Consider the following 25,860-nt stretch of genomic DNA (forward strand, 5'->3'; position numbering starts at 1 on the left):
AGGGTTTGAAAGAGAAGAAATATCTGAGTAACAGCTATTAAAATTGTCTTCTTTCTCCTGCACTTATTATTATTCAGTAAATTTAAAGTACAGAAAATTCTTGGACGACTTTCATTGTCTATGGAAAATGTGATTTCCTTGGTCAAAATTGCAAGAATGTTTCTAATTCTTTACAGATATAGTATTGATGACATGTAAATTCAATGTCGTGATTAGTATTAAAATTTTCTTATATATAGCACTAGTTACAGGACAGTATTTGCTATTGCTAAAACATATCCAGTGGATGAAGATTTAGCTAGTTTTTGCCAAAGTGTTTTCTCTCCACTTAGAGAAGTGAGAGCAAACCATGAAATGGAAAAGGTAAAGGCATGCATGTGGTAACAAAAATGCAGTAGGCATAGGTATAACATGTTCTTGTATACACAAATAGCTGTCCATGTTTAGGCTAACTTTGAAGAAACCAGCTTCTGTTTCCTTTACTTGTGAACTAAACATGAAATGGTAGCGTCAGTAAAGTTCAGAGTTTGCTCGTTCGGTCGTAAAGGCAAAAAAGAAAATCACTGATTCAGTTTGAGAGATCTAGATATCAGTGCTTTAATATTTCCTCTGTTCCCTTCCTTTTTTGCTCTCCCATTTTTGTGTGCTTTACCTGTACCTGGGTAGCTTCTTGCTGGCTCAGTGGAGGGGTGGGTGGGAACATGGTGGCACCACGATGCAGCCTGGCTTTCCTGGCTGGAACCTCCTGGAGACTGCTTGCTTCTGAACCAAAGCTTTTTGGTGTTGTATGGCTGCACTTTCTGCTCCATCTCCTCTGCGTGAAGGTGTTTTCTTCCCACACACATAGTAATGGCTTTAGAAAATTTATGTAGGGAAGTTTGTCACTAGGTGGCAGAATTAGACTGTATTAGTACCAGCATTTTTTATGATGTGTCCACTTGGCTTCTTTGTAGTCCATAAATACCTCTTTGACTAAATCCAGCATTTAAAAATATCTAAATTTAAAAATAATTTCTAATAAACACAGATCTTTCAAAGAAGCAGTTTTGTAAAATAGCAGGTATAGTTTGTTGGACTTAAGATTTTGGTAAAAGTATGATTAATATTTCACTTTGATTTTGTAATCAAACCTGCTCTTCACTCACACATTTTGGAAGTATTTTATTGCTCATGTTTGTAGATGATCTGTAAATTAAAACTTACTGTTCTTCTTTGGTGATTTCCAAAGATGTATAATATTAAAATATTTCTTTAACTACATGTACAAAGGTATTCATAGGCACAAATGTCTTTTCATGTCTCTATCTGCCTTTTTTTTTTTTTTCACACAAAAACAGCTAATATACAGGAAAAATTAAGGTTATGTACAAATTATTTTTTTTTCCTACATGGGATGGTTTTAAAATTTGTGTCAGTACAGCAGTTCTAGCATAGTTGCTGCTACTCCAGTGCAAGAATGGCTTCTGCTTCTTTAGACTAAACCTTTTACTAGAGACATGAGCAAAGCTGAAAATACCCTACTCTAACTGGAGCAGCAGTGATTATACTGTTTGTATTCTGGTCTTAATTTATGACTTAGCTGAAAAGAAATCATTATGTTCCAATATAGATTATATCTTGGTGCCTAGATTTGACAGATGCATCAGTATGGGTGCAGTGATGCAGAACTTGAGGACATTTGATTTTGAAGAATAATGCATATGTTTTGAAAACACTGTAGAAAACTTTCTGATCTCTTACTATGTGCTGAAATGTTTGGAATATTTGAATGATCATATGAGTATTTCTTTTCTGTTTTAGAGGATATGCTCTGTGTCATGTTGAAGGTGGCTGTGAGCCAAGAATATCCTACAGATTTTGATTTAAGGTCACCAGTCCTAAAAGATCTCATGCTTATGGTCCAGCTACCTCTGTGTTCCCCACTAAGTAAGTAGTAGAGAATTTAATTTATCCTTTATTTAAATTTAAAATTATTTTTAAGTCCTTAACTCAATGATTCCTTAGACAGATTAAATAAATAAATAAATAAATAAATAAATAGGAATGCTCAAAGAACACGATGTCTATTCGGAGCAGACATGAGGGAAATCACATAATTTTACTTTAATACTCAGATTAACTAGTATGGACTAAAATTATTATGTAGATTAAATTATATTTATAGTAGTCTCTAAAGGACTCCATAACATAATTTTAAAAATGAGGAATAAAATGTTACTTGATTTCCTTCTTACCTTTTTTTTTTTTTTTTTTTTTTAAATATTTGTGTCTTAGCCAAACTTTGGTAGTTCAAGGTAATCAAGTGAGAATGAAGCTCTGTACTTAGAGCCTAGCTCATGCTTTCTGGATTTAGGAAGAATATGATTGTGATACCAGAAATGTTTCTGTCAATGAAAAAAGTAGACATGCATGCCCTTTCCTGGGACTTACTTAGAAAGCATTTTTTTTTTTTATTGAGAATATGAATTATATTGCTTTTCAGATGTCTAAGACACTGGTCAACAAAAACATTGCCTTGAACATGTTGTACTTCTGAAGTTATTAAAAACTGCAGTTGAAGAGGTGCTCAGTGGGAAGACAGCAACTACAGAAAGGAAGAATAACCTGCAACTGGCAGATATTCTGCTATCAAGATACTAATATTAAAATAATTAGCAATGGAAATAATAAATAGATTTTTTTTTTTTGAATGAACATTCTGAGTCTTGAATAAGAATAATACTTGAACTGAGTCTTGAACAATACTTGGAACTAGGCAATCCATTTTCAAGTTTTCCAAAGTTCTTATTCTGCATATTTTTAGATGACACCTGAAATGACTTTAGGAATCAGTCTTTTACTGAGAGCCTTTTTCCTTGTAACTCCAACTTGGCATTGCAGATATTTTTCTAAAGTTGAAGAAAGAGAGTTTTCATAAAATGTAAACATATGCTTTCATAGATGTACTTGATGTTTAAAATAGATAGTCCTTAAGAACAGTTGTGCGGAATATTTCAGAGAATTAGGTGCAGTAAAGTAAGCTTTAACAGGTTCATTTGATAAGCAGCAGATCTTCCAAAGAAGATCTTCTTCATGCATTTGTAACAATCCTTGAGCTTTTCAAGTAACCAGAGCTGGCTTAAAATAATTTTTTACTTACAAAGTATTATTGTACAAGTTGCATAAAACCCTCATACAGATCATTACAGGCAGCATCTAACCTCTGGCATAACCTAAGCAATAGGAGTTTCCTTACAAATTCTCACTCACGGCTGAGCTGGAATAACTGGAGACTTCTCTACAGTAGTTGGTAAATTGTTCCAGAGATTAATTACTTCAGTTAAAACGTATGCCTCGTTTCTGGTGTATACTTCATTAGCTTTGCTCTCCAGTCAATGCATCTTCCTGTGCCTTTGCTTACTACACTGAAGAGCTGAGATCCCACCAGGAGGCCTCTGCTTAGATACTTTCTAATCATATTTGAGCTTTTATATTTCACTGCTGCACAAAGCAGAAATGAATTTTAAGTAGTTTTGCTGTAGGTTGGTTGCATTGCAGATTAGTCTGTGCTGGTTCATGGCAATCCTCTGCTTGGTCCAACATCCAGAAAGTCTTTATATTATCATGTCATTTTCTGCTATATAGATGTATATATAGCATATATATGTGTTTGAGTGTGCATATACATACATGCACTAAATAGCAAAGGAAGTATAACTTAAGCCTGAAATAATTTGTTGTACTGTTTTTTTTTCTTTTTTTTTTCTGCAGTTTATTTCTGATCAACACCCAAAATATTTAAACTTCGATTTTTAAAACAGTGTCTGCATATTATACTCAATGCAACAGAATAGGTTTCTAGTTTGTATTCAGCTGGAAAGAAGTTCAATAAATCAGAAAAGCAACTACTCTATCTGAAGGAAGTTTTCTCTCCTTCTTTGGTAAAGTACAAGAGAATTCTGTTTAAATGAAGCATGCAATTTTAATCAATTGTACCCTTAAAAAAAAAAAAAGACAAACAGCTGCTGCTTGTTAATTAGTGAATGTCTTCACCAATGGACTCATCACTTATTCATTGCTTTCAGCGCAGCCTTAAATTCTGTAAATAAAGGTGTTAACACCATGCAATATGAATGTCTGTGCATTTGCAAATAAGCAGCTCAGATAATACATGAAGAATTTATTTTTAAATACAAACACATGACCTTCACCCTCACAGATTCATTGTTTTCATCTAGTAATTGCTTTAATAATCCCTCAGCCTCCCCTAGAAAGCTGGGTGCTCCAGGCCCTGGCCATTTGGTGGCCCTCTGCTGGGCTCACTTCAGTCCATCGGTGTACTTTTTGTTACTCATTTCTGATCATAGCCTTCATGTCTCTAATCACTAGGTTTGTATCTATCCATGGCTTTTCTTTTTAAATGAATTGCCTCTGTGATGACTCTGGGAACTCCGTGGCTTCCTGTGTGACCTTTATAAGGAAGTCCAGCAGCAACTTTCACTGAAAAAATTTGGCTTGATGGCTATTTTTAAGTGCAGATGCATTAGTATTGATAAGAAAATCACAATAGTAAGTACAAATAAGCAGTGATAATCACACCTCATTGTCCATTTAGATTATGCCAGTGATTAGAGACTGTAAAATACAATTTGGTTCAACTTGTTCATTTACTAACTTGGTACATTACTGGCTACCTTTCATACAGGTATGTATTATGAATCAAGGAGGAAAAGGCATATAAACATTTTTTACCTGTCATATATCTGACCCTGTCTTCACCTTCAAATCTATTGTTTTTGTCCCATTCAGTCTAAATGAGCCTTTTTCATCCTGAGCCGTCTCTCTATTTTTTCCTCTTCTTTGTAGGTCTTCATCTCATTGTATTTATTTTCCACAAGCTGTTAGTTTAATTTATGGCTTCTTGTTGGGTTGGAATCTTGTCCCGCTGCCTCTTTCTGAATGCTGGTTGGCAGCAGAGGCACTGAGAGAGGGGCACTCACCTGGAGTCCTAAGAGGATGGCTTAAGCACGAAGTTCAGATGGCCTTGCAAAAGCTCAGGAGGGTTAGTGTTTGAAGTATATAATATAAGTATAAGTAAATATAAGTATATAATATAAGTAAAGCTGAAAAGCATAATATGCATACTCCTTAATAAAAAATAAAAAGAGAGAGAGAGAGAAACAAGAATAATTATTGAACTATTTTGCCTTATTAGGCTATTTTTGCTTTATCTTGCTCTTAGATCAGCTTGCAGCTAAAAAAATAGTTTATCTCTATGACACATTTTCTGGAGAAGTATAACACAGTCAAATATAAGGCTTCAGTTCAACTGGACGAAAATTTGAGTCTTCTATTCTTCTTTTCTTCCTGGTCTTTCATACTTTTTTCCTCTCTCTTTTGTCTTGTCCCCTTCTTTTCCTCCCCCTTACAAGTAATTTTAGTACTAAGCACTACCTCTGTGCTCAGTTGTTGTATTCTTATCTTTTGTTTTGCCCTTGCCTGTAGGTATGTTCTTTGTAATAGGTTTTGCCGCTTGTTTCTTCCTGCTTTTTTTGTTTGTATTTCCCCACTTCACCATAGAGTTGGGAGCCCCTCCAGGTGACTCTGGGCCTCTGCTAATGTTGTGTATCTACCTAGAAAATACTTGCTTTGGTAAACACAAAGAACTAGAAAATCCAACTTTAAGGTCTGTTTTCATTTCAATGAAAATGAGTTACAAATAATTAATAAATCAATCTAACAGATATATACATTTTATTTAATCATATTTTGTATTTTCAAAGGGTATGTTTAAGAGATGCTGAAGCCATTTCAAAGTCTCTGTGGATGGCTGTAAGTGAAGTATCTTCTCATATTAGTGGTATGAGTCCTCACCACAAATTCGAATGCTTTATGATATGAAAGACAGCTAACTGAAAATTGTAATACAGGTTCTGTTGTTTGTGTAAGCAAGCTGGAAACTTTAAAATCTCAGAAGACAGTATTGTGAAATATGAAGACTGGATGCCTACCAGTGGTAGGCTCATACTATGCTATTAAAATGAATTTGTCCAAACATTTTTTTTTGAAAATACTTTATTCTATACTTTCTATAGGACAACCAATAAAGAATAGAGAAAAGCTCCATTGGCCGTAAATGTTCTGAACTATGTAGAGGCAGTTTGTAACTCTCTTCAGTGAGGATAAGGAAATGTTCTGGTCCAAAATAACAGACTTAGAAGTCTTTATAATTAACATTACAGTGATATTTAAATGGTTTAATAATTACAGAATATGTTCTGTATATGTTATTTACATTATAATTGCCATGATAATGCTATACTATAAATGAAATGCTATTGTACTCTTTCAACATTCATTTATCAGTGTGTCCTGAGAGACTGTATCTTCTATCAGGCTTAGCTGTTATTTGCACATTTATCTAAAACTTACTCTGTAACCATTTTCTCACACACCATTGACAAAAATGAATGTATGGGTGGTTAGAATATTTTAAATCACCATACAATAGGTTTTATCTGCCAATATTTGCTTGATTTTTATTTTTTATTATTTTTTTTTCGTACGCATGTGAAGGTAGACATTCCAGATAAATTGGGTTTCACTCCTTAGTGGTTGCTTCTCAGAAAGTACACAATAGGTACTACTGTGTTCTGTTATCCAATGGGATTTAATTTCCATTATTATGTCCCCATATGTCAAAAACAGATCTAGGTGAAATGGGAAAATATGGACTATATACTGTTTAATGTAGCGATTTCAATATTAAATATTACACTCATAATGATATTTTTACTTTCAAATTCATTTTTATTAACAATTTTCCCCCTTTATCATTCTACATTTTTATTCTTGAAAAAAAGTAACCAAATAATATCTTTATTTTAAAATATGTTTGTCCCCAGCTGCACTCTTGGAGGCTTCTGCAAAACACAAGGAGTCCTGAGATCTTTGGCATCCCTTTCTGTGTCAGACCTCTCCACTCAGTGTATACATTTTGTGAGGGAGTAGCTTGAAGAAAGCTTATTTCTCCATATGCAAAAGCAAGGAGTCCCTGCACATCACTGTACGCTGTGCCATGTGTCCTGCTCATTAGCATCCTGGGAACAGCATTATGTTATCTTCACTGATATCCAATACGTAGTCAAATGCCAGTTTCTGTTTGGTTGTAGCTCACTTTTAACCTTTTATTGAAGGATTAGAAAAGTGCAGTTACGATGTTTGTCAGGTGAGTTTGGTGGGCTGGCTGTGCAGAACCACTATTTCAAGAGCATACTACCAAAGAAGGGCAGGTGACCCCAAATTAAATTAATCTGCGTTAGCTGTTGCTCTTCATTTACAGAATTTAATTTCTGTAGACTGTATGGTACCACCCAAAAAATGTCATTTTAGGTCTCTGTAGTTCTGTACTCTGGAGTTCTGTAGCTGGGTAATTAAGTCAACCTGTAGGTTATTACCAAATGCCATCACCATCTTCTATGTAAAGTCCTATGGATTTATTTACAGATCCTCAGCATAAAAACTTTTTTTTGGCATCTGCAGTTGCTTCTTACTTACTCTGTAAATCCATAAAAATACTTGTGTGCTGATTGCTGCATTGTTTGACACCTGTTCAGCCCTAATGGTTGGCAATCACAGAACTGATGATTACAGGGGAGACTGATAAACTTCTTGTTAGCCTCCAGCTATCTTATTCTTAAAACCTGTATTCCTTGTGATGATTTTTAACCATTTTGGCTTTTTCTTCCCTGAGCTCTGGTCATCCGTAGAAATTAGTTCTACTTCCTGTAGCTTGGCACTCTTCAGTAAGTAGCTCATGCACGTGTTCTTGCACAGACGTCATACATCCTTACCTGGTGGGACAACCACCCATCTTCTGTAGGTTTTTTCCCTTGGAGCATGTGCATGTTTGTAAACCACATGCTGCTGATTTGCCCAGGATTTTGGTAAACAGTGCTGGTTTTACTAGGCAGTTTTTTAAGCCTGACAAGTAGCTGTGCTGCTCAGTGTGATATTTTGAAAAATTGAACAGGAAGCAATGGCGTTGCATGGTTTCTTTGATGACCTGCCCATCGTTCTTGGACTCCTTAAAATGCTTCAGAAACTGACGGGGTCACCATCTCATAAACACTACCTTACAAACTCCAGGACAGTATGTTTAAGCTATCTTCTGCATTCAGGAAATGAATGTTATGATTTAATGTCTTTGCTTAAAAACAAAAAGAAAAACAAAAAAACCCACAACTTTTTGTTTTCTTCTCGTCTCTGTCAAAGTACTTATTTGTGACCAAGGAGATGGGGTTTGGATACTTTCTCAGTTTAGGAAACATTTAAGGTTTTCTGGCTAATGTGCAGCTGTACATTCAACGATATGGTGCATTATAGAACAGTATTGCTACATTATTGCTACATTTGTTAGCTAAAATAAATTTTTTAGACTAATTGTCTGAATCCTGAATTGCATTCACCCATTCAGCCAGCTTGTTTTACTGGGGGGCATGACATGCTTTCAGCACTGCCCCATGTGCAGCTCTTCCTACAAACCTGTTCTCTGCAGTGTCAGCTGGACTGCGACTGGTTGAGGAGGATGAACAGTGATCACAGCAGCATCCTGCATATAGCTTAGTTTGCTTTATTTACATTCCTTACTGCATATTTAGCAAATGTATTGATCTAGTGTAGAATTATTGTATCAGTGACAGGCTGAGCCAGTATAATATTATATTTTAAATCAAATTATACTTTGCAATATCCAAGACAACAAAGCTTTTTTATGTGAATTTAACCATAATGTAGCTGACACTTTGCATATTCATTTCCATGGTAGTAGGTCTGCTTACTAGTGGGATAAATATATCCTCGTACTGGGAAAAGCACTGTGATAAATGTAAATTATTTCTCATTTGAAAAATAAACAGAGAAGTTCTACTATTGGTAACTGGCACTTGGTTTGGAAGTGATTGACACAGAAATTTTATTTGTCCAAGCACTGCATTGAAGACTCATTAGTTGAGAGAGTCCTACAGTTTTGTTAATTGTAACCTCTGAGAGATAACTGCAGATAATTAAGCACCAATCAGATTTGGGTCTGACTGTAGTACACAGAACCAAACAAAGATATCTGTCTCAGGAAAATAAGGTTTTCTACATCAGCATAGTGAGATTTTTGGAATAACTAGCTAGCTAGCAGGGGAAAAAATGTAATTGCACTGAGGACTGTGTGCTAGATTTTTGAAAGGCATACAATAATATGGTTGTCTGTAATAGCAGGAGGCTGGACTTGATGACCTGGAAGATCTCTTTAAGTCCTGAATTCTTCATTTTTGAGATATATGTGTGTATATATATAAGCTATATATAAACATATAGTATCACAGTGGAATCACACTAACGGACCAGAGAAGAGTCATAGTAGCAGAAGACGTTTGCTGAAAATTAACACAAATGTGATATTTTAATCTTTTAAGAAAATAAACAAATAAAAACCACCAATATTTCTTTAGCTGCAGTGTTAAAATATTATATGGTTCTGGCATTGTATTTTTATTTCTATTAGTCTGATCAAAAATTATTTTGCCTATCTTCAATTCCTGTTTTCAGTTGGGTTAAGATTTTGAGAACCAGAATGATTTTAAACTGAATTGAGATGTGGATGATCCAAGAAGCACTGATGTGGCTGATAGAGTTAATGATGCTGAGAATGTCTGAAGGACACTATTCAGTAAAAAAGAGAGAAAGGATAAGAATGAAAATGCAAGATAAACTCTTGTTAGTCTAATGTTTTAAATTTCACCGACACCTTCAATCTGTCTAATCCTTTAGATGCTTAAATTCCTCAGATGACCTAACAGACATGAACTGAAAGAGAAGTTTCTGGCTGGATGTGGGGAAAAGCTCTTCATCATGAAAATGGTCAAGCTGTGTGACAGGTAACCCAGAGAGGTTGTGGCCCATCATCATCCTTAGAAGTTTTCAGGGCAAACTAGATAAATCCCTGAGGAACCTGGTCTGGCTTTAGGGCTGACCCTGCTTTGAGCAGGAGCTGGGGTGGAGACGTCCTCAGGTCCCTGCTAGTTTTAACAATCCTATGATCCTATGATGAAGGCAGTTCTAGACATTCACTGAAGAAACGGTGAGGAGTTTAAGACCTTACCATTTGTGCTGGAGATAATGCTTGACTGGAGAGCTGATGGAGACATTAAGCAGCTGGTGAAAGCTGTTCCAGGCACACATGCTTGACTGTATTGAAGAATTTGAAGAACTATCACAGAATCCCATCTGCTGGTTTTATTTTAGTGCCACTAACCTCCAGCAATAGGCGGTACAGAAATGCGGTAACAAGCCTCTGAAGAACAAAAGCATCTTAAATATTTTTGCTATTTAAGTATGAAAAGGGTGTTTTAAGAGTTTACCCAAGGAGAAAGAAACCTGTTTTCAGAGCCACTGTTCCTCTTTTTTGGGATGGAGGCCTAACTCCACGTCATTTAGGCTTCAATAGTGCCCAGCACCAGATTGGGAACTGAGAATTCAGTAGGAAGAAAGATGGTGTTTGGTGTAAATTTTGGATATTGTAATGACATTCCCTTTCTGAACTGATGGATAGTTAAGGCAACAGTAGAGTTGAGATCTGAATTTGGATTACTCGGTGCTTGCTTTTCTTCCCTTGTCCCTCCTCTTTCTGTCTTTTGAAGTGAGGTGACCCTTAGAGAGGTTTCAGAAAGCTCTTAGCAGTGTGTCAGGCTTTTAAAATATATTTACAATATTATTCCTTGTCTTTTCAAGGTCAAACATTTTCAAGTCTCTCACATGCTAGAGTTTGGCTACCACTGGTGCATTTTTACTCTTATTGTCAGAAATTTACATGGTAATGAATACACTTATAATTTTTTCAGCAGTGATAATGATGTCTTGGTCTTGCAGCAAGTTAATTTATTTTCCTTCTGTATTTCTGAAGTTTCAGTCTGATGTTAGCTAGTTGTGCTGGCCACTTGGATATTGTTGAGTACGTAAGATCACAAAGAGCTTCCTGGGAAGCTAGACTTCTGGAGGTCCTGTACTCAGCTGCAGATGGAGGGCCTTGTCCCATTACTGAATGGATAATTAATGACAGCTGTAAGGTAGGTGTTATTTCCACATTTTGCAGAGAAGACAGCATTGTCCCAAATGTAAAGAGGTTAATCTTTCACATTCATGTTAGTCCTGCAGTGGTGTATTTCTGAATCACTTGGGCAAAGTAGTGTTTCTGCTTAATGGAAAATTATTTGGCTGAAAGGACAATGCCAGGGATGTGGTTTCAGAAAAGCAAAGAACAGTGAAAATGACTGAAAAATGGGGGAGTGGATGAAACCCTGCTAATACAAAAGGAACAAATAGAATAACCTCTACAACTTGAGGACAGTGATACCTCCACTGCAGTGGTTCTGTAATTAGACCTCTCCTCTTTAGCTGTATTTCATTAATGGTAAAATAATAGTTCCTTAATAAGAAACAGGGGATAAGAGAAATTCTCATAATAGTAGCTGATAAAGGATATGAGAGGGGGTCTTCCTTGCCTAAAATTGGAAGTTTTATAGTTTTATTAAAAGTATGACATTTTGTTTTACTTGTAGGCTTTCATGAAACAGGAGATAGGCAGAATCGCCTGTTTTTGGTTTCACATCAGAGAGAGACACAAACTTGCATTAGCAAACAAAATTGGACGTATTTAGTAATGGCTCAGTAAATATTAGCAAATGGGTGGTATAATTTAATCAACATGGTTGCAGTTGATAAGGTGTTGAAAAGCTCTGATCAAGACTGCTGGGAGGCTAACTGAAAAGCTGAAGATTCAGAGATAAGGATTGATGGATATAATGTTATTCTAATTGAGAATAGTAGAGAACGTAAAGCACTGAGAAATTAAATTGATGACCTGTAAAACAAGCTTAGATTAAGAAAAAAATCAGATTGATAGAGGTTCCTGCAGGAACGCAGACAGAGCAAGGGGCAAGAGAAGACAGAATGTGTTGGATAAGCTTAAATATAGCCTAATTGTTTTCTCAGGTAGTCAGGATAATATGAATTTAAGTGTTGTAAAAGTTCGGGTGTCAGGCAAAACCTGTGCACTGTGGCTAGAATTTAATATTCTATTCCTTTTTGTAGAACTGAGGGTGAGGCTGAGTTTTCCTTACCTGTTACAAATCCCCTTTCTTCCCAGTGATGTCCTGTTTGGGAGTGGTTGGGTGTGTTGAGATTCCCTGTCCCACATCTCACACCACTCTGCTCCCCAGAGTAACCTAAGCACATGGTTACTCAGTTTGGGGGTGAGAAGCTTTGAAGAGAAAGGGAAAGGTGTGGGACAGCACATCTCTGAGAACTGTACTGCACTTAGAAATAACCTTTGTTCTTTAAGCTTTGGCACATTTGCTTGTTGTACTGTGGCTGACTTCAGACTGCCATTGGAGATTAACATAATTTGGAAGACTAACAAATTCAGCACATTCTCTGGGACTTTGTTGCAGCCACACTGTTTTTATTGTTGCTAGACCTCTAGTTGAAAAAAACATTTTGGTTACAGCCTTCAGAAACTTCTGCACACTGCACATGGGGGACATGGACAGGCAGCACCGGGGGTACAGCATTGCAGAATGGCGCAAGGGGTCAACGCTTTGCCACAGCCTGAAAAAGTCAAAGCTGGAAGAGAAATCTGAAATGGGAGCATATTGAAAGTCCAATCAATCCATTTAACTTTCTTTCCTGTTACTTAAGATGGTGCTTCTGGTGCTTACTAGTATACATCTGAGGCTGTAAATATTCATGCCAGAAATTAGAATAATAGAGTCATAGAATATCCCTAGTTGGAAGGGACCTCCAAGGATCATCAAGTCCAACTCCTGGCTCCACAAAGGACCACCCAAAAAACAGACCCTACTTCTGAGAGCATTGTCCAAATGCTTCTTGAACTTCAGCAGGCTCAGGGCTCTGACTGCTGCCCTGGGGGGCCTGTCCCAGTGCCTGACCACCTCTGGGTGCAGAACCTTTCCCTCACACCCAGCCTGACCCTCCCCTGTCCCAGCTCCATGCCGTTCCCTCGGGTCCTGTCGCTGTCCCCAGAGAGCAGAGCTCAGCGCCTGCCCCTCTGCTCCCCTCGTGAGGGAGCTGCAGGCCGCCATGAGGCCTCCCCTCGGCCTGCTCTGCTCTGGGCTGGACAAGCCAGGGGACCTCAGCTGCTCCTCCTTCATATGTCTTGCCCTCTAGGCCCTTCACCATCTTTGTAGTCCTCATTTTGTTTTATGTCCTTCTTACGTTATGGCACACAAAACTGTGCGTAGTAGAAGAGGTTCCTCAAGGAGGCTTGTATAGGATTTTCCTTTGTAATTACCTCTAGGTTTGGGATTTGCCTCAATGGCTGAAAAAAAAAAAAATGGTCTGGCAAGAGAAAAATGGTCTGTCTGTGCCCCAGCAAAATCTGCTGCTGTGTGCTGGAGTTGTGAGCTGACACTGGGAATTACTCAAGTAGCAAATCTAGAACTTGGCTTTCTACCAGCATAGAAAATGAGCCGTACCCACAGCATGTGTCCAGGGACCGGGGGCTCTTGCCTGCAGAAAAACCAAGTATGCCCATCTGAGCTGGGCACGCCATGGCCTGGGGAATGGCATGGGTCCGCGTGCCTTGGAAAAACAAAGCTGACACTGTAAAGACAGGCCTGGCTGAAGTCAGAAGGAAAAAAAGAAGCTCATTCATCTAGAGGATTTATATAAAATTGGCTAGGGGAGCTGTAAGTCTGTCAAAATGACAACTGAGCACAAAGGGGATGCAACAAAATGAGGAATGAATGACAGGAGAAGATCCAAAGAGGGAATAAGTGAGGGAAGGGGTTTCAGTATGGGGAAGGACCAAGGATGTACAGGACTGCCCAGAGGAGAAGTGGATAGTAAAATGTGAGCGTGAGCATCATGGGGCTGCGGCATGGCACGCAATCGTGGGGGGCAGTGCCAGGGTGGGGGCTATGGGCAGGCTGCAGTGCCTGCACACCCCAGAGATGGGTTGAGAGAGGGAAAACAAGCTTCAGAAGACTGAAGTCTCTCCTCTCTAGTAAATCTGGAGGATTTGTTTTCTTCCGAGCCCTTTTCTTTAATTTAGGTTTGCGATTTAAAGTGGTAGGTTGAAAATAACTGCAAAGGAAGACATAGTCCAAAATTCATACGAAACACATTTTTAAGGAAAAGAATCATAAACAAATCACTGAATTAATATATTTTGATACATTCCTAAGGCACTTCAAAATTATATCAGTGATAAACCAGGAGGAGTTTGATTAATTTTTGCAGCTGTTCCTGACCTGTGTTTTTATACAAGTATGTATGCGTGGTGCAGACTATGTGGGCATTACCTAGAGATTCTTTTCAACCATCTGTTTGATGCAGTTTCCATGTTACCAGGCTTTAGTTACTGCCAAAATAAAATTAATGATTTCTGCACTAATCTAATGACTCCTCTCTGCATCCTCAAGTGGGCTCTAAGTAACAACAGTGGTATTAAATACTTTGGTGCTTTATTCCTGTTTAATACCTTAGTCCGTACTTTAATGCCAGCCACAATCATCCTGTATTAGATTGCTACAGGATATATATCACATGTTTCAAAGAGGACTCAGGGTTGTTGTTTCAGTGTGTGCGCCTTCCTGGGCCCCAGCAGAAAGTTCCCATCACTGTTGCTGGAGCAGCTTGCTTTTGGGATTTTTTTCCTCAAGTACTTTTTAGCTTCTTATTTCTAATGTTGATGATTCTGCAAAGTATTGAACATTAAGGTTCACTTTCCACTCTGTAGTCATGGCAGGTGCTGCACAGCATGGACATGACAAGTGTCAGATTGTGTAATGTAACTTCTAAAATGCTCTTCGTTAAACTTATGGGTGTCAGTACTAAATAATCATGAAGAAATTGCTCTGGCACTGCCAGAGCATGGAACAGAAACTACTGTTAAAAACGAGGTAGCTACAATAAGCATAGCTTTCTCTTTCTTTTAATTGTTAAATGGAATATGCTGTTGTTTATGTCTTTCACTATTGTAAAGGACTCCTGGAAGACTGGAAGGTATCACAGGCAGATGTGAATAATTTCTACATATTGATTTTCTGGCTCTTGGCTTATTGTTTTAAATGTATTTCCTTCTTCAATTTTCTGATTTTTTGTTTGTTTATTTGGAGCTTGGTCAATTTGTTAGAAGGCAAGAAGAAAAAGCTAAGCGGAAAGCCTGATATTTCTCTGTCTTCCAGCTCAGAGATGAGTGACTCAGATAACGGCAAAGGAGTGCTTTTTTTCACCAATAAAGTGAAAATATGAATACCGGACATCAGCTAAGTGCTGTAACTTGCCTGTTTCACCTCTAGTGTTCAGTCTTCTGGGCCCTCGGCACTCATTAAATTGTGGAGCTCAGCCTCCTCTTCCAAATGTTCTCCTGTATCTGTGGGATTTACAGCCACTGTTTTCTCAAAACAAAACCAAAAATCTCTCTCATGCAGAGCTAGATGTAAAGCAAGAAATTCAAATACACAAACATGCTTTTTGGCATTCCCCTGAGGACATTGCAAACCGTATTTAGCTGCTGGAAATGAAATGCTGATTTTTTTATTTTTTATTATTATTTTTTCTTCTCTACTGCTTCTCTCTGATCTTCAGGACCTTTTTTACTTTCATGACTGTCCTGCTAGTAAACAAAAAATTATCATGTCTTACCCAACCTTGTTAATTCTCATCTTTAAATTTTCCAGGGAGATGCTTCTTCACCTCAAATCATGAGCACAATGCTTGTGTAGCAAATTTACAGTCTGCTCTAGGACTGAAGAATATTCAAGGTGTTAGGGCATCTAAAATTCCTTCAGAAAAGTGTACTAGGCTACAACTGACTTGATTTATCTTTGGAAAAAAAAATCTTAATCTTTTAGCTTTTAAAATGAAAAAGTAATTTGCACCTTTAATAGTAAAATAATCTGATGTGAATTACCTGGGGTCTTTTAAGACAAAACTCCTTCTTAGCTCTGTCTGACAGTGACATTGATGGGGATGTAAAAATGAATTCCCACTAATGAATTTTATTCAGAAAAAGGCACTTTTTCTTTTAAAGAAGTAGAAGCATTAGTTTTTGTATTTAATTTAGCCTAGTATTAAATAATACCTTAATGTACTTCAAAATTTTGCATTATTGTGCATAGAATATTATTGTATGTAGCATACTCAGAATGAGTCATTGAACTGTAACTAGAGGAAATTGCATTTTTATTTCAAACCAATTTTAATAGCAGGCCATGTTAATTACATAGAAATAGAGAAATAATAATGAACTGTTATTGATGGATGAGGAGTAGCCATGTTTTTATACAAATTATATTAAATTTGCACACTGGAAAGACAGCTTAGAAGATAATAGGACACTAAACTTTGGGAGTAGTATGTATAAATTATAAACTCATCATCATAGACTTATAACTCATCTAAAGCACAGCTATCTATCTGATGGTTGCTTGCATGTTATAGCATGCAAATACATCAACTAGCATTTCAAACATTTGTTTTAAAATATTGCAATTTTTTTCCTGTTTGTGTAAATGAAATGCTATAATGGTGTCAGGTGTTTGCTTTGCTTTGATTGGCCATGCTACCAGGTATCCAAGGAATAGCTTATACAGATTTACAGGGCTAACTCTGTCAAAAAACAATGTTTTCTCCAAGATTTAACTTCCTTTTTTTCTAAATTGTGTTTTATTTTTGTGTTACAGTCAGAAATTATTACCTTTCCTAGTAAAACGCCCCAATGTCACTTTCTCTTTACTTTTTGTTTATGTTTTTCCCAAAGGTGCCACTACTGCCAGTTGTCAATTAGATTTTTTTTGTTTGTTTTTTTTTAAAGCCATGGTGTGGACAAGTTGCCAGAACAAGAAATATGTTCATAGAAACAGACCATTGAAAATTGGAATTGGAAATTAAAATACAATTAAAAAAAATATCTGTAAGTTATTTGAACACTTTACAAAAGAAAGCTTCTATAAGTGTCACAGAAATGTTTTGTCTTACTGGGGAATATATTAGGACCTCTCTGCAACATTACTGACTGCTTTTTATATATAGATATCTTTAGAAAAAGGAAAAGGAATATATTACTAGGATATGATTTCCTCTGTTCCATTTTTTAGGTCGTTTTAAAATCAGAAAATATTTCTAGCATTCCTTCTACTTCAAGATAGTATCTGCAATGAAAAGGAATATACTGATATTCTGTTAACTCAGCATTTTGAAAATAATAACTGAAATCTCCAAAAGAAGCTACTGAAAATTATGGAGCTTAGTTTTCTTTTTGTTCTTCTTTATGTGATGTGGACTTTAAGATACAGCAGCTCAGGCAGTTTTCACAGGTGCCTGGGTGGGTGGAAGGGGTTGCAATTTGACATTGTTAGTGAGACCAGAGCAGGAAATGAGGAGGAAACAAGTCAGGGGAATGGGTGAGACTGGGATGGGGTTCATGGGCATTGGGATGGGGGCAGAAAGTTATTCTGGATGTGATGGAGCTGAGATACTCCATCTCTAACACTGATAATCAAATATATGTTTTGTATTCTACCCACCATTTCTTGGAGCATATCTACAGCTGCTGCTTCTGATGAAAAAGGATGGTCAAGTAAAGAGTGACGGATTCCATAAGGTATGATTTCTGTGTTTTCAGGGTTTTCAAAGTTGTTTTAGATGTCTTTAAGTCAAGTAACATCATGATTGCAAAGTCAAGCATTGAAAAATGCAGAATTAATGTTGCCTTTTTTTTTTTTGAATGGCCCTTTTCTCCAAATAAAGCATTATCTAATATATTACCTAATCAGATGTTTATTTTTCCCCACAGAGGTCCTTCACACATAAATAGCACACAATAAAAGTACTACTTACGCATAGCTTACACTTCCTACAGTGGAAAGGGTTTGTAGGTAATGATTCCCCTGCACTCGCAAAGTTGCCAAAACCCGCAGGACAGAGAGGTGGGAGCTTTTCAAAATGGCTTACATGGAGAAAGATGTGCTTTTCTTCTAGCATGTTGTATTTTATGTTGAGAAAATTCTTGCATTTTCTTAACTATTTGGGTAATTATGTAAGGAAAACAGCAAATACAGTTAGGAACGTGTTTATTGAGAGAGAGTACTTAATAATGAGCAGATTGCTCAGCTATCAAATTATCAGATTGGTTTTGATTAAGTACCTTCAAGTGGAAGATTCCACAAGTTAAAACCTACTACATCGGTAAAATCTGGCTACAGAGCAATGATGGTGAAAAGCTTAGCAAACTGGAGGTTAACCGATGGATTGTAAACGAATGGCTCATAAAAAATGGTGTGCTGGTTTATTTGCATTCATACCGAGCCAAACAGCCTGCAGTGGTATATTAAACTGTTAAAATTACTCACCATTCTGACATTTTTTAATGATAGCACCTTTTCAAATTAAAATATGCTGTATTTTCAGATAGCCTGTCTTAAAGTGTTTCTAAAATGATTTTTATTCCTGCTCTTAGTTTTATTGTTCACAATCACGGGTCACATTTCTTAATGTTTTATTTAAAAATACATAAAATCATTCTTGTGCTGATGGTATATGCCAGAAAGGTGTGTATTCATAAATACATTAAAGGATATAAATTCAGATATGTAAAAGTAAGATGTAATAAAGCATTAAAAATGTATTGTTTGTTTGTACAGACACAGAGTACCTGTATAATGCTTCTTTTTTTCGAAGTCCCTTAAAGCCATCCTTGTGCAGATAGGTAAATCTCAAGTTAGAAGACCATCCTATTTGTCTAGAGTTTAAAAAAAACAAAAGTGTGGGGGGGGAGCTTCTCAAAAAGAAGCAAATCTTTGTTGTGATAATGCCACTAGATATTCTGCTTCCAAACCAACTGAATTCCATGAGTTGAAAATGTTATCTCAACATACTCTAGATTTTTAATGCTTCTCTCAAAAGAATTACATAAAAAGTGCGGCTACCTGTAGCGTATGGGACAGCTTTATCTTTTCATAATTTGTGGTATAGTTATCTGGAAGGAAGGTCGATGTGCAGGATGAAATGAGCATTACTCAGTTTATAAAATTAGATTTCAAAGGAATCTTCTAAAATAAAGAATGGATTTGCTTACTGATATGGGATACTTTATAGTTAAATTCAATAATTCAGTTACTTGATTGGAATTTAATAAAAGATAATATTGTATACTCAAATGATCAGAAGAAAGTAGAATTGAAACTAAGAAAAAAGATACATTTCTTTTTATTTTTTGAGCCTTTGAAAAGGCTCTCAAAAGATACCAGGGAATTAAAAAAAAAAAAAAAAAAATTGTTACTCTGATAATAGATTTTATTTTATTTTTTTTTTAATTTACGAATACTAAACCCAAGAGATTTGGTGGTGGGTAAGGAGGTAAGTATGCAATTTTCTTTTTGTTTACTGTGTATTTATTCATTTTCTTTTATGGTGTTTTGTACTTACTGTTCTATTGATTAGCATAAGAGCAGCATTGTCATGCACTGCTTTAGGGAGAGCACATTGTGTTCTTGCCTGCCTTTGGAAAGGAGGCTTATCTGGATCAGGAACCTCATGTGTCCTGCTGAGGGAGGAGTCTGGAATATGTGTATGGGAGATAAAGTCAGAAAGGATGAGGAGACATCAGCATGCTCTGTTCAGAAGATCTCTCCCAGGAAGAGATGTGGGTCACCATAAAAACTGAAGATTTAAAGGATGTTGTATATTTTTGAAGGTAATATAGAATTGGAAGTTTACTGAGCACAGAGATAGTTGAATATATTACGACAGGGCTTAAAGCCTGCGTTGACACCACTTCCTTGAAACCAGATACTGCAGGTCCATACGCTGAGCAGCTGTCAGAGACTAACAAATGTTCAATTTCACATCCTGGTGTATCCCATGGTAATTTGTTTGCTTACACTGTCCCTAAGAATGTGAAACCATTCATATGGTTTTTGCAATGGAATTTTACATGACACCTGCATGTCTAATCAGAAAGACACTAATTTTGTATGAAAAAAATCACAGCTACTACTCACATCCTGGGGGAAAAAATATATATATATCTAAACAAAAGAAGCATTTAATAACTTTTTATTATTATTATTATTATTATTTTATTTATTTTTTTTCTCCACCTCCAAAAGCTATAGGTCCTTTTTGGTCTGGAGTATTTTGTATCTGCGTATGTATTAAATATATTTGCATATCTGCTAATTGGAAGGATTCCAGATTATATGATTACTGTATATATACCTACTCCTCACTTTTGCTATTAAAAAATCAGCTTGAAGTATGCCAATAACTACATTTTATTGGTTTTAAGTTTACCGTATGTTTGGTTTTGCTAGCTTTCATTTTGGATAAGGAATTATGATTTTTTTCCAAAAGACTAGAAATTGCTAGCTTTAGCCATGTATAACACATAGATGTTCCTTCCCCCTCTACACCCCGTTTTAGATATATGCTACTTCTGACAGAAAAAACTAGTGTTTTAAATACAAAATAGCTCAAATACACAAAAATCATCATCTACACATTCTCAATATTACCTGGAAACTTTGTTTTCCACTGCACTGCCAAGCCTAGGGTAGGCTGGCATCCTACTTTATAGTTGGTAGTTCTCCGTCCATGAAGCACCGATGTCGCTATTGTGGTTTCTTTAAGAATTGAATGCTTTTGTGTTTTCTTGTGGTTTATTTTTCTAGCTAGCGACAAAGTAAACTATGGTTTATTTTTGTATATTTAGTTTATCCATAAACATGAGTGCTATGTTGCCACAATGGGGAATAAGTGGGAAAATTAAATGCAATTACACTTACTGAAATGATATCCAAGTTTCTAGCAATGCTTTTATTTTTGCTTAAAGAACAACAACAACAAAATACAGGCAATGAGGAAACTAACCTATGTAAGGTAATGTAAAATAGCTCCTTCTCCCTCTATTTCAACTGATATTTGAAAATTGTTTTTATTACAGCATATGTGAAACAACTGTATTCAGCAGTGCTACTGAGAAGGTACAGAAGAGATCAGATGTAATGTTACTACACAATAAAGAGATGAAATCTTGTTTCCATGTCTTAGGATACCAAAGTCCACGTTCTAAAATATGTATTTTGCTTAGAAAATTAAGAAACCCAGAACAATATTTTAGAAGTTAAATACAAAACAGTAGTAAATAGTAAAGAGATGAAACTTTATTTCCATGTCTTAGGATAACCAAAGTCCGTGTTCTAAAATATGTATTTCGATTTGAAAAGTAAGAAACCCAGAACAATATTTTAGTTAATACAAAACAGTAGTAAATATGCAAAATACAGTTGATAAGCAGAGCAATGAGGCAAAAGAAATTAAGTATAATAATTGATTTTTAAAATGCAACTTTGTAATGCTTGGCTTCCCCCCACCCCTAATGTGTAATCTGTTGTCAGTCTAAACAGTATAGGCATGTAACATAGTGAGATACCTTACACAGTATTGGTCGAATTTAATTACCAAAGCATCAGAAAGGTAATGACACTGGAAGGCCTGATATCTGCATCAATATGTACTAACCACGTTGTATTTGAGGAAAATGAGGTTAAAAAATACAGCTTTGTGATATACAGTACTTCTTCAGTGAGAGAACTTGTCCAAAAAGAAGACGTTCTCTCTTAGCACAGATTTCTTGACCATTTCAAACAGCAACGTGAAAACTGAAATTACAGTACAACTGCTAATGCTGAGTGATACTTTGGTAAGAACACACATTCCACATCTGTGTGCAATATTGGACATTTCACCATGTTTCAGGAGATTTTTTTACCCTGACACACTTATTCAAGAGTTTTCTATGAACCATTGAGATTGATTTGGTTATACATTTGATTCATCGAAACTAAACACCCTACATAGGACCAATAGAGCAGAATTATTCAAGTTCATTGAAATATTACAAAAAAAAAAAAAAAAGGCTTCCTTTTTAGGAAAACTCAGCTATGGTAAAAATATCTACTACAGTGCACTGCACTGTAATAAATATTCAACATAAATTAATAATTTACAAGTACCTGAGCAAGTATACAGAGCACCATAGCACAGCACAGCACCAAAGGCAGTAGCTCAGAATTCTTAAAAATAATGCTGTTTTAAACATTAAAATTCTAAGTATTGTTATAAAAATGAACTCCAGCTGGAGTTTAAAGATAGTGCAAACTTCTGTCTTCACTTTTTATAATAAAGGTGTCAGATTTCCTAGTCATTTCACATCAGCAGTGTTGCTGGACCTGGATACCTGTGGTGGATGCTTAGGAGCAGGTCTGTTGGAAAGAAAGAAAAGAGCAAATCGTTATTTAAACTGTTGGTAGTTCTCACGGCCAGCGCTGTGCTTGAAGCATGTAGAGGAATGGTAAAACCTCTCAGCGAGTGCTATCGAATCTAACTTCAGGCAAATAGCATGGGGCTGCTGTACTGGGACAAGATCTGACACCTTACAGCTTACTCACATACCCTCAAGATAGAGAATTGGTACCCACAGACTCCTCCCTTGGGCTCAGGTGGTAACTGATGCCTGGCCAGTGGGATAAGCTATCTCAGTGTTTCAGGTGTTGTCCTTTAAACACTTCACTTTTGCAGGTGCTCACCAATTTTGCACCCCTTCAAAAACTCTACTAAAGGTAGCAGAGTAGCAGTTGGTTTAAAGCAGTCAGCTGGAAGTATTATTACCTTCAGATTATCTTACTAGAAGGCACAGCCAGGAACTTAATCAAAGTGCATTCTTATGGTCTTTTTGCTAGAAGTATTAGGAAACTAACTAGATTCTATTTTTAATTTTTTTGAGCAATGTTAAGTGCCTCACTAGCAGAATTCCTGTGGCTTAAAATACTACTTTTATCTTCTCTGCAGCTCACTTTTTATTCATAGGAAGCTGAAGACCATTGGGCAAGAAAATAACAATTTCAACTTTTTTTTCCCTAAAACAATTGGAATTGTTGTTTAAACAGTCAATAGTAGCAAAGTCAGAAATTTTAGATACAGCTTTGTACGCAATCTCTAAGAGGAATCCATCTAAGGCTGGATGTTTATTAGAGAAGGAGAAAATGGTGATATTCAATAATTAATTATTGTACAATTAGTATGGACCTGTGAAAAATCAATTTTAAAAAGTCTTGACATATGAAATATTCTGTTACCAGAAAGCGACTAATCTCAGAAAGCAGCAACAAAAAGATGGAAGGAAATCTGTAAGTTTGCTACAAGCTAATGCTCAAAAAAATGGCTAGTCTGTCTCATAGTACAATACTGTCGTGTAATATCATTGTATGATCCTTTTGGACAGTGGGGTATGGGAATGCATACTTTAAAAGAAGTTTGACAGGATTGTTAAAGCTTTCTGTGCTGCTGAGACCTATTATTTGGCATATCAGAGATTACCTACAACTAAACTGTTTGCTTCTTGCCTATATTTCTCTAGGGACTATACAGATCCGAAGAATAATCTTGACACATAGTTTTCATCATGTAAAGAGTTTGGACTTCACTGCCTAACAGCATTTTTTGTTTAGTTTTCAAAACTCAAGCTTTCTTTATTTTTTGTCAAAATAGAAGCCACAGGATCTGCCTTTATGACATAGTAGACCTACTGAAAACCTCTGCTGCAACCATTTACCTGTTTTTTTTCTTAGTTTCCTATCCAATTTAATTACTATGTATTCTTTCATTTACATACTTATATGTTTGTACACACACCAACATGCTCTTTCCTATATAATGAAATCCCTGCATTCCTCATTCTTTCAACTTCATTACCATTATGGAATGGATTACCTTCTGATAATTTTGGAATATAAAATAATGGCAAAACCTCTTACAAAGAGTGCTTGCCAATAAGATGTTTTTATTCTAGTAAAATAATTCATACGCAGGACTTGTATGCATTTCAGAGCCTTTAAATCTTGATTATTCCCCCTCCATCACTAGTAGGGATAGTCATTTCACGTCTAGATTTTTAATTTTTATTCTTAACATTCCTTTTTGGATGTATATAACTTACGTGTTTTCTGAATATTTGGGGTATTATTTTCAGACGATTTAAAGTGATGTTCTACTGTGAAATGTGTGAGCAGAAAATTGCTTTCATTGGTGGCAAATTTTAACAGCAGCACTTGGTTCTCAGCCTAATTCTGTAAGGGGGCTGACTAAGTGGGATTTTTTTTTTTTTCCTCCAATAGTTTTCTGAAACTGGTACTTAATAACTCCTTTCTCTTCCAAGGAATTGCAAGTAGTAATTGGGCAGTGTTTTTGTCAGATGCTTCCAGTAAGACCTCCATATGCGTTATAAATTCTCATAGTCCTGTGGAAGTCAGTGCAATTGTGCTAATATACTCTTGTTGGGAATCAGTCCAATACTGCATGCTTTTATATGAGCAGGTAGAAAATGTTTGTCACATAGCCCTCAGCAATAGTTACAGCAGAGCATATCTCCTCAGAGTGCAGAGGATCTGCTTTAAGGCATTTTAGGCCTGCCTTATTGAACCGAGTGCTACAAGCCAAGCCATTTTGATGAGAACTAACCTTACAGGAGTAATGGGAGGCACAGCTTTTGTGTGTCCAAGCACTGGGGTGCACGCACTGTTATAACGAGCTTTGTTCAGAGGATCTGCTGGTAGAGGCTTCCGAGGGGGGTTTGGCTTGTGGTTTTCCTGTTATAAAACACAAGGTCATCGTATTAGTCTTTATAATTGACATAATGGATTTAATATAGCAACTACTGAGCTAGAGCAAGGATAAGTTCAGTGTACTTGTGACCAGATATATTTAGATGAGTAAGCCATAATGTATTTCCAGTAAAGAGGCACCTACATTTTAAAACAAAGCTTTAGGGATTTTGTTTCTGTTTGTTTATTTATTTATTTATTATTATTTTTTACTTCAAAAACACTGGATGCATCCATACTGAAATTAATGATTAATTTTTAGGAAATAAAGAACATGAAAACATACAGTTGTAAAAAATAAAATATATATATGTGCATGTGTATAAAGGTGGAAATACTAGAAATTACTTTAAAATACAAGTTTAGATGACCACAGAAGCAAACTGCTCAAGTCTGGTTTGAATTGGGAGCATCTGTGGAAACTTTTGTTTAGAGATGCTGCTATGCTTTTATTTTGTGGAATTAAACGATTTATTAATAAGGAACAGAAGTCATCTGCTATCGGGCTTGAGCTAATGTCTTTTCTGTGTGGTCCTTGAAACCCTGCAAACAGGGTAGTGTATCTATCTGTGGCTTCATCTTGAAGAACTGGGAAAGATTAAATGACTTGCTCAGGTCGCACAAAGACTCTCCAATGTATCCAAAACCTCCAGATCCATCTACTATTCAAACTGCATTGTCATGCTTTCTCTAAAAACATTGCACAGAGTGATTTTACTCATCACTATTAGTTTGCCATAACTCTCACAAGTAAAGTTGACCAAAAAGAAACAAGAGAAGCATAATTTAGTTAAAGATCTCCTGAAGGATGTTATGAAAACAAGTGGCATGAATTACTCACAAATAAAGTACAAGTTTTAGTTATTCATACTGAGCATCCCTTTGTTTTCTTTTTGTGATAAATGTTGACTCTAAAAAAGGAAGTGCAGGGTGACTATCAGTAAGCATTTTGATTTATTTTTTTGTAAAAAGCAAAACTTAGACCTTAACTAAATCTATATTGTATGTAATCATTTCAAATTTACCATAAGCTACACTTTAAAGCTGTATATAATGTTGTGTTTCTTTTTACTGTTAGCATAGGATGTACTGGTTCCTGAGTGAATGAGAAATAGCAACATGAAAAACAAAACTTATTTTAACTTAT

At 36.1% G+C, this 25,860-nt stretch overlaps 1 protein-coding gene and 1 long non-coding RNA gene across 2 annotated transcripts in view; one reads left to right on the forward strand and one right to left on the reverse strand.

Annotated features, from left to right (window-relative positions):
• The first annotated feature begins 1,809 nt into the window (after positions 1-1,809).
• Positions 1,810-2,687, forward strand: LOC121072811. Its single transcript, XR_005821398.1, has 2 exons — positions 1,810-1,926; positions 2,483-2,687. It is a non-coding gene; the product is annotated as an uncharacterized LOC121072811 (long non-coding RNA).
• Positions 2,688-20,842: 18,155 nt separating this feature from the next.
• The window catches only part of ADAM12 (ADAM metallopeptidase domain 12), a 183,919-nt gene continuing 178,901 nt past the window's right edge, over positions 20,843-25,860 (reverse strand). Inside the window, exons 22-23 of the mRNA XM_040562848.1 lie at positions 24,571-24,698; positions 20,843-22,316 (exon numbers count right to left, since the gene is read on the reverse strand). Of these exons, the coding sequence (XP_040418782.1) occupies positions 22,256-22,316; positions 24,571-24,698 (189 nt within the window). The 3' untranslated portion in view covers positions 20,843-22,255. The remainder of the gene's footprint in view (positions 22,317-24,570; positions 24,699-25,860) is intronic.

This window comes from Cygnus olor, chromosome 7 (genome assembly GCF_009769625.2).
Source record: "Cygnus olor isolate bCygOlo1 chromosome 7, bCygOlo1.pri.v2, whole genome shotgun sequence".
NCBI lineage: Eukaryota > Metazoa > Chordata > Aves > Anseriformes > Anatidae > Cygnus > Cygnus olor.